The sequence below is a fragment of the Lutjanus erythropterus genome, chromosome 23 (genome assembly GCF_056507025.1).
Source record: "Lutjanus erythropterus isolate fLutEry1 chromosome 23, fLutEry1.hap2, whole genome shotgun sequence".
Classification (NCBI taxonomy): domain Eukaryota; kingdom Metazoa; phylum Chordata; class Actinopteri; order Lutjaniformes; family Lutjanidae; genus Lutjanus; species Lutjanus erythropterus.
In genome coordinates, this window is record NC_139339.1 from 21,529,917 (window position 1) to 21,549,858 (window position 19,942).

The window sequence follows — 19,942 nt, forward strand, 5'->3', positions numbered from 1 at the left end:
GAGTCATGACCCCCCCAGAATAATCAGGTGGGTTTTGGTTGATCAGTTTGGGAACAACCTGCTGTCAGAGTCTGTTCAGAGTTTACTGTTTAACACATGAAAACTACCAAACTCGCACAGGATGACCATTGTTTTGAACTTTCATAAACACACTCAATAAAACCTATTCTAAGGTAATTTATAGCACTGATAAAGGCCAAAGAAATGTAAAAACCATTCCTCGCCAAGTTCTGAACAGACTTTCCATCATCCCAATCTTTACAAATGTTTCTTTTTGTCAGTGTTTGTGTTGGTTCAGAAACTGGTGGTTTATGTTGGTACTTGTCAATTTTGTGTTGGTTTATAGTTGTAACCATTAGTGAGGTGGCAGTTACATGCTGAGTGTTTGTCCCTTTTGTTGAAAGTCACTGAGGGGCTGATGTCACTGCGAGCTGCTTCCTGGCTGTCATTTTATGCTGCTAGTCACAATATTTTATTTTTCCACCCATATGGCGACCTCCAGAAATGATCTTCTGACCTCCTTGGGGGTCCCAAACCCCAGGGTGAGAACCACCAGGCTGGATAATTTATTGACTAACAGAAGCGGCAAGAGGCAACCAAGCAGCCTAAAAATGAACCCCAAATTTGCGAGACTCACAAAATTTTTAATGTTTTCAGTCAAAATCACTCTCACAAGATCTTGCGGATCTGGGGTTCCCTTTCAGACAACATGTCTGCTGGTACTTGCTAATGCTGACGTCATGGACAATTGGATTGATGATGTTAAACATCGGCCCTCAGCAACTGATGAAGTTACCTTATAGCAATATTAATGCTCTTAAAATTTTACATTGTAGTTGGTTGTAACAATAGCCAGACATGGATAATGGAAAAGAGAAAACATGTGCAATATTTAAATGGATTCACATTTATTCATAAGAATTTTGAGATTTTCAGGGATGAAGTTCCTTTCTGTTAATATTTTTGATCCACTGTGACACATCGTGGTCCTTTATACACTCAGTGTATCTATGTAGGTGAGAGTGTCTGGTCTCAGACAGCACCACGCCTCATGATATTGAGGTTTGTGTATTTTCAGTTTTGTTTTTTTCCAAAGATGAAGTTTGAGATGACTGTTGCCGCAGCTGAAGTTTGACTTTTTTGCCTTTCTAAACATTCTCATCAAAAGTAACTAAGCATAAAATTAAGTGTAAAGCTAGAAAATTCTAAACTTCTCATGATTCAAATATGTGCTGCAAGCCCCTCCCTTTTCAGTGGACAGACTGAACATCCTCCAGCCACACAAAATAATACACTCTTCAGCATCACTGGTTGAAAAAAATCCTAGAGGGGACAGTGAATCAGTATCAAGTCAGTATTGTACTGTGTCTTGTTACTGATGTGTTTATTTGGGATATAAACATGTCATTTTTAAACTAAAATGATGCATCTGTAACTATGTGAATCTTCTCCAAAACCACAGAAACTTGACACTTAACGTGACAGTGAGCATGTGATCATGTTTCTTACACAGGATATACAGTGTCACTTCAGGTCGGCCAATCAAATGCGTTCACGTCTCTGAAGAGTGAAGAAACATCAATGTTCTTTCATTCAGCACAGCAGCTCAGTTTGAGCACGATGACATCTCCAGTGTTTGTCTTCTATCTGACATGTTTGTGCTTTGGGAAAATTGGTGAGTTTTGTTTGTATTGCTCCTTTATTTACTTGATAATGTATGATTTCTTCTCATACTAATACTTCTCATAATAATAAATAATTATGCTGATGTACGTCACATTAAATCGACTGTGTACTCACTTTGTCTCTCCTCTCACTTCTCAGCTCAGACAACTGCAATGAAATTCTCCTCATCTGTTCATCCACAGACTGGTTTTGTATCAGTTAAAACTGGGGACAAGTTAACTTTGCCATGTTCTTATGAAGGAGATTTCAATGCAAGGCTTTACTGGTATAAACAAACGCTCGGACAGAAACCGAAGCTCATCTCTGGTTACTACTCACTGGATAAAAATGGGACTTTTCATGATGAATTCAAGGACAATCCACGCTTCACACTGGATAATGAAAACAGTAAAAATCACTTGATAATCACAGATTTGGAAATTTCAGACTCAGCTACTTACAGCTGCATAGGTGGCTATGTATACAGGATAGAAATTGTGGAGAGCATTACTGTCAGTGTAACAGTTTCAGGTTTGAACGTCCCAGCTTTGGTCCATCAGTCAGAATCTGAGAGCGTCCAGCCAGGAGACTCTGTGACTCTGAACTGTACAGTACACACTGGGACCTGTGATGGAGAACACAGTGTTTACTGGTTCAAAAACTCTGAAGAATCTCATCCAGGACTCATTTACACCCATGGAGGCAGAAATGATCAGTGTGAGAGGAAACCTGACACACAAACACACGCCTGTGTCTACAACTTGCAAATGCAGAACCTGAATCTTTCTCATGCTGGGACCTACTACTGTGCTGTTGCCTCATGTGGACACATACTGTTTGGAGACGGGACCAAGCTGGACTTTGCACGTGAGTAATATTCTAGATTAGCCTCTAATTAAAATTAGCATGAACAAAGAGATAAAATCTGTAAGTCATGTTTTTGGTGTCTGTCTCTCTGCAGATGAGACGGACTCTCTTGTCTTGGTGTATTTCTTGAGTGGAGCTTTGACATTCACCACCATCCTGGTTGTTTTACTGGCTTTCTTATTGTACAGGATGATCAAAAGAAACAGTCTCCAATCTCCAGGTATATTTCCTAACACTTAGTGTGTTTGTATTTTGTCCACTGAACATGGCTTTTGAATAAAAGAGCTTTTTTCTGTTTTACAACCAGAGTCTAAAGCAAGATTTTCAGCTCCCTCCACATCAAATGTTGAGGTAAGAATTTTCTCTGTAACTACCTGGTTAATTTCCATTGCCGAACATTTTTTTGGACGTTGTTTTAATTTCTGTCAGGGTACTGTGTGAGATATTTTTGTGATTTATATTTTGTTCATAGACTCACAGAGATGCAGACGACATCCATTATGCTGCTTTAAATGTTAACCTGCCAAACAGATCAAGAAGACAGAAGAACAACACCAAGGATGAATGTGTGTACTCCAGTGTGAGGCAGTAGAACTGGATGTGTTAAATTTGCAATTTACAATACAACTGGAGTTGTTGGTACTCCAAGTGTAATAATGATGGTGAGTTTGAGATAAGTTATATTTGTGTATCTGCCTTGTTGTCTGTAGTCAAAAGAAGCAAGCTGGAAGAGATTATCGTTATATTAATGATTGTGCACCTCATCATTTATGCCCGATTCAGTAAAAATGCAAGTAGAAGTGTGTCCTTCACGCACCTTTGGGGAGAGAATCATTAAATAGCCGATGACTATCTTTTTTGTTGTTGTATCTTTCTCCTTTGTTCAACTGTAGAAATTAGCTTTTTCTATCATTTTACCAAGTAAATTAGTTGCCTAACCCTACCATGCTTTAACCATAGTTTTAGTTTTTTTCTTTTACATAACCATGAACTTTCCATAATCTTTACTCTGAAATTTGAGGATTAAGTTCAGCCAAATCAAATTATGTATGTGCAAATAAAGCTAATATATTTGTGGGACACTTTGACCTTGACACCATTTATTTGTTAACTAGGTTTTGCTGCAGCCTTACAGTGATGATGTTTTGTAGCCAAAAGGAGTTTTTTAGGCTAATAAAAAAATATGTCCACATTACTTGTTGTGTGTGTGGTGCTTTACTCCAGCTTGACACAAACACATTCATATTATGATCTGCTTTGTTTTATCTGTTACTCTGAAAGTACAGAACTTTTGTGCAAATTTTTTACCATCTCTACAAACTGGGACGCGATGACGTACAATCTGGCACCTCAAAATCCATATAAGCTATGGTTATTCTCTTTGCTCTTGAAGTTATTTCTCATTTATACTTTTCCTGCATTCATTGCATGAAATGTGAAACAGTGTTGTACAGCAGTAGGTTTAATTTTTGTAGTAGTGAATAATGGTATAATATTTTCTGACATTTATTTCTGTTTAAATGAGGAGGAGAAGAGAGTATTAATCAGAGAGCCAAACAACCACGTGTTCTAAAATACTAAATAAAATTATGCGATCAAGTTTCCCCAGAGGAGGTGCATTTATTGCACTAGAATAACTGTGATAAGTATGCTAGTGTGCACTAGGAGACTGATTTCTATGCATGAATACCAACAGGTATGTATTTCTTTACTAATATTACATACACAAAATCCATAGACTTTTACAGTGCAGGAGTGAATGATCAGAATGTTTGCAGCTGCAGCACATCCTTTTTTCAGGTTGTGGTGTTTTTTGAAACTTGAGGAAGCACAGCGGACTTCGGCTGGATGATTAACTCATTTTTCTGTGCAGTGACAAACTATGAACACACATCTATTATTGCTTTACGCAGACTTTAAAGGGACAGTAGACACCAAAACCAAAAACATATTTTTACCCTGGCCTGTAGTCCTGTTTGTTCATTTAGATTTTATTGTGCGGGCTGCAGAGATTTGGAGATATCAGCTGTAGAGATGTCCGCCTTCTCCCCACTGTAATGGGACTAGATGGCACTTAGCTTGCCTTGCTACGTTTGAAAAATTACTCAGTAAAATTACTCATTTGCTCATGATATTCCACAGATCTTGTTGTGAGTAGTTTCATGTAGCAACTGTTCTCTTTCTAGTAGAAAGGACAGTACTTCTGGTAGATTCTAAAGTAGCTCCGGTAGATTAAACTGCAGAATCAAAGTAGTGTCCTGACGGTCTTAAGCCCTTCAAATAAAATGTTAGCTTTTTTTTTTTTACCTTGAGGCCAACCACTGCCCACCACAAGGTAACCGCTGACATGATCTATACTTGTAGCTAGCCCTCAGTGTTATCATGTGAAAACACCAAATTGAAGTTGTGAGCACTGCTAAACACAAGCAAGGTAGCCTTGTCTTTGTGAGTGTGTAAGCATGCTGCCGTCCTTTATTTAGGTCAAAGCGTGGCCTCAAAGGCAGGCTGTGAACTCTTATTCTTGCTGTCTCGTATATTTTAGAGCAGTGGTCTTTGTGGTTCTCAGCAGGGTGGGAAGATTATAGATAGATTTTTCATACAGATGCACTTGAAGCCCCTCAAACATCAGAGTTATTATTAGAATCTAATGCTAGTAAGAGTACTTGGTAGAACAGGCCACTGTAGAATAGCTTAAAAAGTATCTGTAATTGTTTGTTTGGAAGTTTTATCCATTTTTAATAGAATACAGTTATCTAAATTATAGCTTGAAATAAGAATTTTGAAATCACAAAATGTTATTAATTATCTGCTCAAAATCTTGTATTTCATTTGTGATCGACATTACTGAAACCAGTCCATTGCTGAACATCAAGCAAGGACACTTATATGGTTAATCTTCTTAAAAAGGAAAACTTGATGCTATAAATGGAAGTGAGCATGTGATCATGTGTTATCTAAGTCATTTTTCAGGCTAACCAATCAAAGACAGTCTTGTCTGTGAAGAGGTGATAAACATCAATTCAAACACAATGGCATCTGCAAAGTCTCTTCTGTCTGATTTGCGAGGATTTGGTATTGCAACTGGTTTTAAAGGTAAATCTCTTTGTTCCATCAGGTCTTAACTGTACCACTATCAGATATTTGAATCACTATCTTCAAGTCAACTTTAATGAACTTGAAAGTGTATCTGTACCCAGAAAACCAGACCAACTTATTGTAGCTTTTGTTCATTTACGTTGTTGACTGCTCTCAGATAAAGCTAATGTTAAAATTAGAGATCGATTGGTGGATGTCACAATTTCACTACATCCTATTCTGCTGGGAAACTAAAGCTCCAGCCGTAGCCTCCAGACTCCTTTAAATTTTGAATTACTCTTTTAGTAGAAGTGGTCTGGTGGCTTTGAAGAGGTGGATATTTAGCTTATAATGACAAGGTAAAGTGGTGAAAATATTCTGAATAGAGAGAAGACAAACCTGAGAAAAGGCATAACTTATCTGGGTAGGTCTGAGACATTTTATTAAATGTAAGTCAACATCTACAACTGCATATATATGCGTGCTTAAAGCACTACCTGTTCAATGGACGGGTTAAACATCCTCCAGCCGCACAAAATAATACACACTTCAGCACCACTGTTGGAAAAAATCCTAGAGGGGACACTGAATCAGGATCAAGTATGGATGAACTCTTCAATAACTGCCAGTCCATCACAAATACTGAGCATAAATCACTGTACTGTGTCTTGTTACTGATGTGTTTATTTGGGATATAAAAATATGTCATTCTTCAGTGAATTAAATCGTAATGATGCATCTGTAACCATGTGAATCTTCTCCAAAACCACAGAAACTTGACACTTAACGTGACAGTGAGCATGTGATCTTGTTTCCTACACAGGATATACAGTGTCACTTCAGGTCGGCCAATCAAATGCGTTCACGTCTCTGAAGAGTGAAGAAACATCAATGTTCTTCCATTCAGCACAGCAGTTTGAACACGATGACATCTCCAGTGTTTGTCTTCTATCTGACATGTTTGGTCTTGGCAAAAATTGGTGAGTTTTGTTTTTATGGCTCCAGTATTTATCTGTTAATATATGATTTCTCCTCATACTAATATTTCTAATAATAATAAATAATTATACTGATGTACGTCACATTAAATCGACTGTGTACTCACTTTGTCTCTCATCTCACTTCTCAGCTCAGACAACTGCACAGAAATTATCCTCATCTGTTCATCCACAGACTGGTTTTGTATCAGTTAAAACTGGGGGCAAGTTGACTTTGCAAAGTTTCTATGAAGCCAATCTTGGTGCTAGGCTTTACTGGTATAAACAAACTCTAGGACAGAAACCGAGGCTCATCTCTAGTTACAACACGTTGGATAAAAGTGTCACTTTTCATGATGAATTCAAGACCAATCCACGCTTTACACTGGATAATGAAAACAGTAAAAATCACTTGACAATCACAGATTTGCGCACATCAGACTCAGGTACTTACAGCTGCATAGGTGGCTATTTATACAGGACAGAAATTTTGCAGAGCATTACTGTTGTTGTAACGGCTTCAGGTTTGAACGTCCAAACTTTGGTCCATCGGTTAAAATCTAAGACCGTCCAGCCAGGAGACACTGTGACTCTGAACTGTACAGTACACACTGGAACCTGTGATGGAGAACACAGTGTTTACTGGTTCAAAAACTCTGAAGAATCTCATCCAGGACTCATTTACACCCATGGAGGCAGAAATGATCAGTGTGAGAGGAAACCTGACACACAAACACACACCTGTGTCTACAACTTGCAAATGCAGAACCTGAATCTTTCTCATGCTGGGACCTACTACTGTGCTGTTGCCTCATGTGGACACATACTGTTTGGAAACGGGACCAAGCTGGACTTTAAAGGTATGTACTACAAAATTTTAACAGGGAAGAAATTAAAAGATTTTTTATAAAATTCAAAAGACTTCTGCCAGTAGTATTTAAAAGAAAAAAAAAACATAACAGAAAGACACAATACTGATCTGATAAATACACACATCTGATACATTAGTTCCTAATCAAACTTAACATGAACACAGAGATAAAAGCTAAAAGTTTGTTTTGATGTCTGTCTCTCTGCAGATGAGTTGGACTTACTTGTCTTGGTTTATTGCTTGAGTGCAGCTTTGGCATTTACCATCATCCTGTTGGTTTTACTGGCATTGTCAATGTACAAGATGAACAAAAGAAACAGCTTTAAATCTCCAGGTACAATAACTAACACTGTTTGCATCCATGTATCATGTCGAATCAACACAGCTTTTGACTAAAAGAGCTTTTTTTGTGTTTCACAACCAGAGTCTCAAGCAAGATTTTCAGCTCCTTCCACCGCAAATGTTGAAGTAAGAATTTTTGGAAACACTTTACAATAATACTCCATTAATTAACATTAGTTAATACACTAATTAAGCAAAGGATAATGAATATGGTGTAGAGTAAGCAGATAGAGTAGGCATTATGCATTAAACAGCACAATGTGGGAGCAAAGAACCACCTGACATGTGGTAGTGGATGAATTTGGAATGGTGATTGAACTTGGACCGAACTATGTGTGTGTTAATGGACACGTGCCAGCCAATCAGAAAAGAGTATTCATCCAGACCATGGTATAATAACAGTTCATTAATAGTTAACTAATTTGTCTCATCATACTTCGTACTTCGTACTTTTTTTTGAAAAGGTTTGGATGGTGGGCTTGTAGGGGTTGCATGTTATTTTGTTGTAGATGTTCATTAATCTATAGCTTCACATATAATTTATTGTGCATGTTATATAAGCACAATTAACCAACCAATTAAGCATTAACCATAATAACTATGCATTTATGCACTTTAACACAAGTGAAAACACAAATCCTGAATAAGCATTACTTAGACATAATTAGTAATGTATTAATGTCAATCAATGTTAATTAAAGGACCCATTTCTGGAAAGTGTTCATTTTAATTTACCTGTCAAATTTCCATTTGAACAAATTTTATTGCTCAACGTTAAATTGTTTTTCCATAAACTGTTTGAATTTTTTGTTAACAGGATGACCAAGAAGCAGACAACCTCCATTACGCTGCTTTAAGTGTCAACCTGCCCAACAGATCAAGAAGACAGAGGCAGAACTCCAAGAATGAATGTGTGTATTCCAGCGTAAAACACTAGAACTGGACATGTTTTATTTCCACTTTTTAAGTAAGACTGGACTTTTTTTTTTTAATTATGTAAAATGCAAATTTTTTTATCATGCACCATCACAACCAGTATGCAGGTCAGAAACTTGGGTTTCATCCTTAATTGGCCTTTAAAGCGCTACATAGTTCATATCTCCAGCTATATTTCTGACCTGGTCACTGATTTTACCCCTATCAGACCTCTCAGAGGGTTGTACTACGAGGGAAACCCCAGTCGGAGATAATGGGTATTGTGATCATGAGCCACCCACTTCAGTCAAAATTATAAAGTTGTTATAATTAAAAGCTATAGAAAGTATTAAAAAAATACGTTACGGCAAAAAGCAACACTGTTGCTGCAAATAAGGCAGAAAATGTCAGAAAATTACAGATTGACTGTATGCGGTTATAATACTGCTGGTTATTTCTATAATGACAACTGCACATTATACAATAAAACTTCATACAGCAGATTTAAACATGATGCTGTCAATCTGACACTGTCCCATGATGACAGACGTGGAGATGACCTCAGTTTCTGGCCAAATCAAATTCAAATTTTCTGTGATAAATGGGATGGACTCATCAGTTTTTCTGATCAGTGTTCTGAGCTGCAATACCAGCGATGCAAAACAGACTTTACATAGTAAAGTGTTAATATGACCTGAGGCAAATGGGAAAAATGACAGTGCGATGCAGACAGTTTGTGCTGCTGTTACGTTACATTATGTTACACTCTACATTATACGGCTTCATTCTGTGATATTACGAATGTACAGCCCTGTAGCTTTACATTTTTTCACTCAGTTTACAATCTGTATCACTCATATAAAACTTATTTAGGAAAACAATTCATGACAGTGAAAACCCTGATTTTAGACTCAACATAACACATTAATTTTGCTTTGCAGTACACCCCTCTGATCAGTTGCTTTTTGTTTGTACCCACAATAAGAATCTGTTTTCTCGAGGCCTATTAACAGTGTAAGTTTAAGTATGTATCTAGATATTATGAATATGTATAAATATATATCGTCTTTAATTATTTTTTATTGCAGTGCTATTGTGTTGCATATGCTTGATGATTTTGTGCCTGTTCGTGTCTCTTTTTAAAGTAGAGCAGGTGAGAATGAAACACGCTCTATAAATTCAGCTGCCTTCATTTGCGTTGCCTACAAGGTTGGATTAACTGATGCAGCACAAGTGGTACATGAGCTTTGAGATGAAGTATGTTATGGACTTTTTTGTTTTGTTCTCAGTAGCTTTCGTTACATCCTGTATATGCCTTTTTCTGCATGTATTTTTGTCAGCAAAGGTCAAATTTGCATGACAGCTACTGTTTGTGTTAAATGAGGCCAGTCAAGCCACAACATGCCAAGCTGACTTGAAAGACATCATTTACAGCAGGTTTTTCGCTTACCCTGCATTTGGTGTGTGAGGTGTGATGGTGAGCGCGCACAAGTGAACGGCATGGTGGGGCTTACATCACATTACATCCACCACATTACATCACATGATTTTATGTTCTTACCATTCACTTAAAGTGTTGTGCAATACTGTTTTCCTGTATAACTCCTGCAGTGTTTTGTGGACTAAAAAGCTAAGTGAGTAGATAATGACTGAAATTTCATTTTGGGGTGAACTATCCCTTTAAGAAATAAAAAAAATGTCTCAACTCATAAAGGGGCACTCCCTCCTTCAGTTTTGATCAAAAAGGTCAAAATCATCAAATTTGTAGGTAGGTGGTTTTCACAGGAGAACGAAGCTATACTGAATCTCTCATCATGTGAAAAAAGAAAACTCATCACTATATGTGGCAGTGAACATGTGATGTCTCCTAAAAGTAGGACACACAGTAAAACATCAAATCAGGTTGGCCAATCAAACACAGTCTTGTCTCTGAAGAGTGGAGAACCCATCGTATGCTCTCACTCGACACTGCAGTTTGAACACGATGACACCTCCAGTGCTCGCTCTCCTTCTCACATGTCTGCTCTCGGGGAAAATCTGTGAGTTGCGTTTTTGTATACTTGCTATACGATCACTCCCAATACAAATTACAAATTTGTATGAATATTCTCATGGACTGATCACACTTAATTGTGACATTTTGAGTTAAATTTACTATGTCTCTTATTTCATTTCAGCCCAGACAAAATTCTCCTCATCTGTTCATCAAGAGAGTAGTTTTGTATCAGTTAAAACTGGGGACAAATTGACTTTGAAATGTTTCTTTGGTGATGGTCCTGCAAGGCTTTACTGGTTTAAACAAACTCTGGGACATAAACCAAAGCTCATTTCTAGTTACTACAAGTATGAAAAAAATGGCACGCTCTCTGATGAATTCGGAAACAATCCACGCTTCACACTGGATACAGAAAACAGTCAATATCACCTGACGATCACAGATTTGCGCATTTCAGACTCAGCTACTTATTACTGCATTAATTATAAATACGCGTTAGAATTTTCTGAGAGCATCATCGTCAGTGTAAAGGATTCAGGTTTGAACGTCCCAGCTTCGGTCCATCAGTCAGAATCTGAGAGCGTCCAGCCAGGAGACTCTGTGACTCTGAACTGTACAGTACACACTGGGACCTGTGATGGAGAACACAGTGTTTACTGGTTCAAAAACTCTGAAGAATCTCATCCAGGACTCATTTACACCCATGGAGGCAGAAATGATCAGTGTGAGAGGAAACCCGACACACAAACACACACCTGTGTCTACAACTTGCCGATGAAAAGTCTGGAGCTTTCTCATGCTGGGACCTACTACTGTGCTGTTGCCTCATGTGGACACATACTGTTTGGAAACGGGACCAAGCTGGACTTTGAAGGTAAGTAACTTTCTAAGCGAGACTGGTGCATCTGATTAGTACTCACTACTTCAACAACAAACTTAGGATGAAAACAGAAATAACTGATCGCTCTGTTTCTGATGTTTTGATCTGTACAGATGAGGTTGACTATTTCTGTGGTGGATCTTTGGCTTTCACCACCATCCTGGTTGTTTTACTAGCTTTCTCAGTGTGCATGATGAACAAGAGGAACAGATGTCAGTCTTCAGGTAACAACACTGTCTGTATCTGACAGCTTCTTTTCACTGAACATGACTGTTAGATAAAGATCTTTTTCCTGTTTCGCAACCAGAGTCTCAAGCAAGACGATCAGCTTCCTCAACAGCAAATGCAGAGGTGACTGTAAATTTACAATTAAAGACACTTTTTTTTAACAATAGTGTTTTAATCTCTGTGAAGAAAAAATAGTTATGTCTGATGTATATATTTTCTCACCAGGATTACCAAAATGCAGACAAACTTTATTATGCTGCTATAAGTGTCGACCTGCACAAGAGATCAAGACTGAGGGATCCAACCTGGAGCGAGTGTGTGTACTACAGCGTAAAGCAGTAGAATTAGTTTTTAGTTGTAGTGTAGATGTGGATTTACATTTGTAAAATATACTTTATAAAATTTAATTGCTGTATGCCTTGCTAAAGTGAATATTTAGGATACTCTTATTGTGCCCACATGGTCTGAAGTGGAAATTTCCACAGTGTTGCTTTGTTTCTTGTACATAAAACATGCATCCAAAGTAATGACATTTTCTTTAATATATATGATGATGATGATGTAGATTCCACAATGTAAAGAAAGTAGTTCCTACATGAAATTGCTCACAACAAAGTCCGTGGATTATCTTGAGTAACCGGGTCATGATTTCTGAATGACAGGAAAAATATGTGTTTCTGATTTTGGGATGAAATGTCCCTTTAACCAGTTTATTTAGAAGCTCAGATTCATTGATTTAGAACTGACTGGCGGGCTTTAAGGATCAAGATTGTCACATTTTTTTTTTATGTTTGTCCTTACTGGTCATGTATCATGTATGTGTTTCTGTGTATGAATGTTATGTTCATAATGATCAAATAAACAATATAAATGTGGAGCATTTTGAGTTTGAAACATTATATGTGTGTGTATCCAATCCAACAGTAACTTCTTCTTCATGGCTAGTGGAGCGGTTAGTTGCACCATTTTTATTAGAGAATATATTCGACCTCACTCACTCCAGTAGGAAATGGGAATCACAGAACATTCTGAGGCGGCGCCGCCATCTTTAGAGGATAGTGTACATAGTAATCATTATCTGTCATTGTCACCAGGTGATTCGTCATCTGTCAAACATTCATCATCAGAAAAGCATAAAGTATATGTGAAAGACAAATGCTTATTAATAGAAGCTCTCAACAAAGGCAAAGATGCAATAAACAAAATTTAAGGTGGTCAATAATATCAATCCTTACTAATTAGAAGACATCTGACGTATATGCACGCACACAAACACACACACACACACACACACACACACACACACATATATGTATATAAGCAAATCTAGTAGCCACTTGCATATTTTACCATCACTGTGCCGGTAGCTGGTGCTAATATTATTGGATATGATCTTGTCATTCAGCTGCTACCCAAAGCAATCAGTGTCTCTTAGTAATGATAACTTTGTTAGGTTCCAAGTTAGAAACAATGAAAAGTAACCCCATGTTTGTTTCTTTTTAAATTGTTCTTTAGTTGTGAGAGCCCATTATACACTATACTAAACTAGTTTTTTCCGACCATTGAAATTTAAGTTAAACAGTGTCATGCAGTTGAACGGCTTGAGGCTACCTAGCTAGATGAAGATAGACTCACTGTTGGTGACATTCCCAATTCCTGTATTTCAGTAGGCTACATGTTTAACTGGCTAGCCAACAATTTCTGTGGCGTAACCAGCCTGATAACTACCATTTTGCTCACAATGGCTGTCAGATTTAATTTATTACCTAACCATGGATGCCGATTAACTAACTAGCTAGTTAAACTAGTTTTAAACTGTACCAACTTTACCTTCTACGAACCTAAAAATATGAGGCTATCCAAGTTTACGATGTTACTGTTTGGGTGAAAGTGATTTCTGTCTACCTTCACGTTTGTGTCAAGTACTGTCGAGTGTTGCTTGGCTGTGCCTGCAGTGATGACTTAGTAATTCATATGAACCATTATATATGTGACATTTATGTATCTGAAGCATTAAAGTACAAGTCTGACCTCTACTTCAACTTGATTATTATCCCAGAGAGAGTTTGGGTTGCAATGTAGGCACAAAATACAGTTTATATGTATACAGTATACAGTATCCCATGTATACCATGACTAAGAGTAATGAATAAAATGTACATGAGTTAGTTTATACATTAATACATCCACTAACCCTACAAAGGAATCTTTCAAGACTTCATCAGGATCCTAAACATAACTAAATACAGAATAACACGTACAAATATTTTCTTCTTGAATAGTATTTAGGGTTTTTAGGTTTTACACTGTTGTGCCCTGACATTTTCACAATAGCTAATGTTAAGTTAGCTGGCATGTCTGCCTGTGCAGAGAGCGACTGTGCACACGCTTCTTGAATGAGGTTGGGGGTTGCCAAGTAGCGGCGACAGATAGATTGAAATTGTATTTAGGATGTGGATTATGTGTGTAGATCAACTTCGACCAAATGTCGCCCACTGGTTTGCAGACTACTGTTCTGAAGCCTTGAGTTTGACATTTTAGGGGTTGCCTACTTGTTTTTTTTTTTTTTGCAACCAGAGCATATGCAGTGCTGACAAGGGTGTTTGTTTACTGAAGACAAATCAAGTAAGAGGAAGGGTTATTTTGCCATAAGGCTACATGCAATCTGACTTACTTTTTGCCACCGGTGGAGTCGCCCCCTGCTGGTTATTAGGACAAAAGTAAGTTTAAGGCACTTCCACATTGCCCTCACTTTTCACATCCAGAAGCTCCATCCACAATTTTGTATATGGTCAATGATATAGATTGTGTTTTATAGATGATCTGGCAACATGGGTCACAGCTACATGATTTTACAAGGACAAACAACAAAATGGGAGGGAGCTGAGAGAAATACAGGAGAGACCCATGAAAAGAGTGTGGGCTGATCTGCTTACAGATAAATGCTGCATCATTATGATACCTAAAGTCATATTTCTTACCTCATTGCATTCAAATGTGTATTTACATTTAGTGGTGAGTGCTAGCCCATGTACTTGTCTACTTATGGTATTTGTGATAAGCTGGAAAGTCCCGTCTGAAAACCGAAGCTCAAGATGTCATATTTCATCTACATTGTCAACAGCCCTCAGTTGGCTGCTGAGCTAAAATTAGCTAAAACTGGTTTCACAGGCAGGCAGGACAAGCTGCTCCACAGGATTAATGTTCCCAGATCCAGATTAAAACAGTAAAAAAAAAAACAAAACAATAAAATTCAAGCAAGCCCACTGAAATAAAAACTCTTCTGATCCTGTAAGACAAAAGACTGAAGGGGTTTTATTTAGTAAGTCTGATGCAAAGTAACATCAGGGAATCATGTTGCCATGCTGGAAAGTAATGAAGTGATGTAGTGCACAAGTGCAAACAGCCTAGTTTAAATTAACTGACATTTTGACAGACAAAATACTAACATTATATTTTGATGACAAATGACACACTGAACAGTAAAGACTCAGGAAGGTAGCCTGCAAACTACCCACATTATAGTTTTTAGCGTTTAGCCATTACAAACATCATGGACCACAGTTAGCTACATAACAATGTCAACTGTCTCAAACAATACTTAAGATAATATATATCTCAGGATAAGGATAACAAGGACAACAGTCCAGATGCGTTGTTAATGTAACGTTAACATAAATTGAAACTCACTCACCACCTGGGTGTCTGTCTTTGAGGTGTTTTGCAAAGTTATAAAGTTGTAAGTGTTTCCTCATTTTGTCATTTAACTGTGCCAGTAGCTGTTTTTTCTTTTTGGTATTTAAAGGCAGACTAAAAGCTCTGTAGAAAAATGAGTCACGTTTTCAGATTTTCAGAACCGAATTGCTTCCCAAATTTTGATTCTCTTGACATCTCTACATACTATTACTATTGAATAGTCTCAAACATCCAACACAGTCCTTGCAACTACTCATACTAACAGTTACAGTCAAAATACTTTTAAGTTGGAATATTATTGCTCATAACTCTAACTGTTACAAGGCATTTTAAAAGATCTGGACTGCTCTAACAGACACATGTGGCAGTGAGCTTGTGGTCGTGTTTCCTATACAGAACATACAGTGTCACTTCAGGTTGGCCAATCACATGCATTCATGTCTCTGAAGAGTAGAGAAACCATCCATATTCTTTCATTTAGAACAGCAGTGTGAACATGATGGCATCTCCAGTGCTTGCTCTCCTTCTCACATGCTTGTTCTTGGGGAAAACCGGTAAGTTGCATTTTTGTATCTTCTTTCTGAGTGTAGTCTCATACAAATGTTTTTTTAATGTTGTTACTACACTGATTCCACTGAATTTTATCATTACATCTGCTTTGTCTTATTTCCCTTCAGCACAGATGACAAATCTGAAATTCTCCTCATCTGTTCGTCAAGAGAGAAGTTTTGTATCAGTTAAAACCGGGGACAGCTTGACTTTGAAATGTTTCAGTGACAGCAATGTTCCTGTAAAGCTTTACTGGTTTAAACAAATTCTGGGACAAAAACCGAGGCTCATCTCTAGTTACTACAAGTATGAATTAATAGCCACTTTTTATGATGAATTCAAAAACAATCAACATTTCACCTTGGATACAGAAAATGATCACTTCCACTTGACAATCACAGATTTGCGCATGTCAGACTCAGCTATTTATTACTGCATTAATTCTCTGTACACACTACAATTTTCTGAGAGCATCATTGTCAGTGTAAAGGGTTCAGGTTTGAACGTCCCAGCTTTGGTCCATCAGTCAGAATCTGAGAGCGTCCAGCCAGGAGACTCTGTGACTCTGAACTGTACAGTACACACTGGGACCTGTGATGGAGAACACAGTGTTTACTGGTTCAAAAACTCTGAAGAATCTCATCCAGGACTCATTTACACCCATGGAGGCAGAAATGATCAGTGTGAGAGGAAACCTGACACACAAACACACACCTGTGTCTACAACTTGCAAATGCAGAACCTGAATCTTTCTCATGCTGGGACCTACTACTGTGCTGTTGCCTCATGTGGACACATACTGTTTGGAAATGGGACCAAGCTGGACTTTGAGTGTGAGTAATGTTCTAACAGAAATGGTTTCATGTAATGTTAGTAAAAAAGGTGTGTTATTTGAGACCATATCTTGAGGCAGCTTTTCACTACAATATTACTAGTGTGTGTTGATGATTTAACAGGGACATTAGAAAGGAAGAACCACATAAGGTATCCTCAATTTGCAGCCACGGTGAAGATTTATTGTTGATATGCCAGTGCAATATAGTCTGAATGGTTGCAACCTGCTGATAAAATAAAAACCCAGTGCTTGAAATCAAGGACGTCTGGCTGTCCTGGTGGCAATAAAAATCAAACGGGAACACAGATATTTGGAAAATGTGAGGGGGCACCAGCATAAGTGCTACGCTTCATTACACGTACACTTACACAATGTCGTGCTAGTAAAAATAAAAGTGTTTACTAAAAGTGTCCATTTACCAATCAGAAACAGGTTTTCCACTGCATTGCAGAGTATTGCAATGATCCATACATTAGTACATCAATTAGAAATAAACAAAAAACAGCAACTCAACCGAAAAGAAAAGATGAACACTGATTTGGCCAAACACCTTAAAGTAGGGTGATCAGTGTTAGATTAAGATATATATGTAGAATGATTGAGGAAAAAAGTTCATTTTGAGCCATGGCTGAACCACTCATTTCTTTGTTTTTCTGTGAAATGCCTTTTTGAATTCTTGTCCCCGACATAAACTGAGAAATCTGAGCTTTTAAGTAAATGGAACAAAACTGAAACGTGCCAAAAGTCTTTCAGCAAAGCTAACAAGTGTATTTATAGATCTATCTGGGTCAGAGATGAACAGTAAAAGATCGTCAGCATACAAGAACTGTTTATGCCCAAAAATGACCAATTGTGGGGCTATTAGAAAATTAGGGTGACTATGATATATCAAATAACTGTCCGATATTATGAAAGGTGGATCTATCAAACATAGACCCTTTTTGGTCTGTGGAAATAACTGTTATCAGAAATTAGTGGTAAAAAGGTGATGGTAATTTCCCAGTAAAAGGGTTTGTCTTTGGAGAGTTTTTGTGTATCCCAGTGGAGGGTTAACAATAGAGGGTGTTGTACAGATTTTAAATTGTGATTGGGATTTGGGGCTATATATAAGAAATGGACTAGCCTAGTCATTGTAACAGAAAAAAAAACAGAAAAAATAGTGAGCTCTGTCTCTGGTGTCCGTCTCTCTACAGATAAGGTGGACTGTTTTCTCTTGGTGTATATTTTGAGCACAGCTTTGACATTCACCATCATCCTGGTTGTTTTACTGGTTGTCTCAATGTACAAGATGAAGAGGAGAAACAGCTGCCAGTCTGCAGGTAAATGATACTATTTACATCTGGCAGATTGTGTCCGCAGAATCTGTCTTTTCAATAAAATAACCTTTTCCGTGTTTCACAACCAGAGTGTCAAGCAAGACCTCCAGCTTCCTCCACAACAAACGCAGAGGTGAATGCAGTTTTGATTGACTTTTGAACATCTTTTTTTAAGACATCTTATAACGCCACTGTTGTTTTGTGGTTATTTGTTTCGCTAAGAACCAGATTGTGATCTACTCTTTGTATATTTTGCTACCAGGGTTACCAAGTGGCAGCCGACCTCCATTATGCAGCTTTAAGTGTCAATAGGCCCAGCAGATCAAGAGGACAGAGGAAGAACACCCAGAATGAATGTGTGTACTCAAGTGTGAAGCAGTAGACTAGCAATTTTCCGTTTACGTCAGGTGTCAGTTTTCTGAGAATTTCTTAGGAGGTGTGCTGTAGCTTTAGATGTAGATCTAGAGTTAAATGTCTGTTTGTAGCTTCCTTGTGGTTAGGTTTAGTAGCATGTATATTCTTTGTTGTGTTGGTTTCCACTGTTACTTTATCTTACAAAAAATATGCATCTAAAATCCTAACAGTTTTTTTTTTTTTTTTTTTTTTTTTTGTTTGTTTGTTTTTGTTTTGCAATTATATCAGTACATTTAGAAGAACTGGTTAATTTTCATTGTATGACAAGCTCCTCTTGGACTATGAGAACCATAAACACGTATTATTATTTGTCTTCCATCTTTCATGTTTTTTGGAATAAATATGTGCATTTCCACATTTGTGCCATTGATGATCAGATAAATCATCATCATGCGTTTACATCGATGATACTTTGATACTTTGTGCACAAACACAGTCAAAGTAAATGGAGCATGTTTGCCAGATGTTAAAGTTTTTATGTCAAGATGTCTGGCAAATTTATAGATTTATATATATATTATGTATTTGATTTGTTTTATATGTTTATCCTTTTTTATTATGAATTTGTTTTTTCTGTATTGTGTGTGTGCAACATGAAGAAGCCACAACTCTCATTTTGTGGTTCAACCCTGTCTTGTATAATGAAAATCAATTACCTTGATGCCTTGAGGGTTTTGTCAGCTTCAACTGTTGGTTGGAAAATATTTCTACCAGCTGTGAGTGATCATATTGTTACCACAATAAAATTGAACAAGAAGCATTACTGTTGACTTGCACTTCCGTCCGTGTGTTTTGACTTGACTGATGTGCTGAGACAATGCCTGGAAAAAGGCGCACTTACCTGATAATTGGCATCCTTTTACAACAATACTCAGAGACCAATTGAGTTCTACACTCATACTGTTTTCTGATGTATCTCTTTTAGTGCAGCAGACCTTGTGGTTTTCGAGCAGGATGTAAGGGTGTTTACAGTCAAACCAGGCATGAAGAGATGGATGAAAACAGACAAAGACCATGGTAACGCAAAAATATCACAATAAAACTGTGTTTCTTGATGGTATATCTTCTGACTGATTGTGATTACTGCATGTATAGCACAACAAGCTGAAATTATTTAACTGTTAGCTAATGCTAGCTTACCATAAGGCCTATTTGAACACTGGGGATGCAACAACTCATTCATTTCATCATAGGCACAAAAAATCCTACACATTACATCTTTTTATGTAAGTCTAAATTAACTTAAAATACAAAAAAGTACATGTATCACAAGGCACATGAAAGTTCCAACCAAAAAACCCACCACAGATCGTAAA

At 37.4% G+C, this 19,942-nt stretch overlaps 4 protein-coding genes across 6 annotated transcripts; all 4 read left to right on the forward strand.

The window, feature by feature from the left end:
• Positions 1 to 1,620: 1,620 nt before the first annotated feature.
• On the forward strand, positions 1,621 to 3,124 carry LOC146306133 (uncharacterized). 3 transcript variants are annotated; one of them, XM_084711828.1, is made up of 5 exons: positions 1,621 to 1,675; positions 1,819 to 2,532; positions 2,627 to 2,752; positions 2,840 to 2,883; positions 3,005 to 3,124. In XM_084711828.1, the coding sequence occupies exons 1-5, from the start codon at positions 1,621 to 1,623 to the stop codon at positions 3,122 to 3,124; spliced, it is 1,059 nt and encodes a 352-aa protein (XP_084567954.1). The 3 variants fall into 3 exon arrangements, with proteins under 3 accessions (XP_084567954.1, XP_084567955.1, XP_084567956.1); XM_084711829.1 differs by having other exon boundaries at positions 1,825 to 2,532; XM_084711830.1 differs by having other exon boundaries at positions 1,825 to 2,532; positions 2,840 to 2,877.
• Positions 3,125 to 6,532: 3,408 nt separating this feature from the next.
• Positions 6,533 to 9,276, forward strand: LOC146306134 (uncharacterized). Its single transcript, XM_084713179.1, has 5 exons — positions 6,533 to 6,587; positions 6,737 to 7,444; positions 7,664 to 7,789; positions 7,880 to 7,923; positions 8,615 to 9,276. The coding sequence occupies exons 1-5, from the start codon at positions 6,533 to 6,535 to the stop codon at positions 8,732 to 8,734; spliced, it is 1,053 nt and encodes a 350-aa protein (XP_084569305.1). The 3' UTR covers positions 8,735 to 9,276.
• A 970-nt stretch (positions 9,277 to 10,246) lies between these two features.
• LOC146306135 (uncharacterized) lies at positions 10,247 to 12,361 on the forward strand. The gene is made up of 5 exons (XM_084711806.1): positions 10,247 to 10,751; positions 10,890 to 11,582; positions 11,702 to 11,812; positions 11,896 to 11,939; positions 12,042 to 12,361. The coding sequence occupies exons 1-5, from the start codon at positions 10,697 to 10,699 to the stop codon at positions 12,156 to 12,158; spliced, it is 1,020 nt and encodes a 339-aa protein (XP_084567932.1). The 5' UTR covers positions 10,247 to 10,696; the 3' UTR covers positions 12,159 to 12,361.
• A 3,966-nt stretch (positions 12,362 to 16,327) lies between these two features.
• On the forward strand, positions 16,328 to 18,998 carry LOC146306136 (uncharacterized). Its single transcript, XM_084711837.1, has 4 exons — positions 16,328 to 16,894; positions 18,090 to 18,215; positions 18,302 to 18,345; positions 18,475 to 18,998. The coding sequence occupies exons 1-4, from the start codon at positions 16,471 to 16,473 to the stop codon at positions 18,592 to 18,594; spliced, it is 714 nt and encodes a 237-aa protein (XP_084567963.1). The 5' UTR covers positions 16,328 to 16,470; the 3' UTR covers positions 18,595 to 18,998.
• The last annotated feature ends 944 nt before the right edge of the window (positions 18,999 to 19,942 follow it).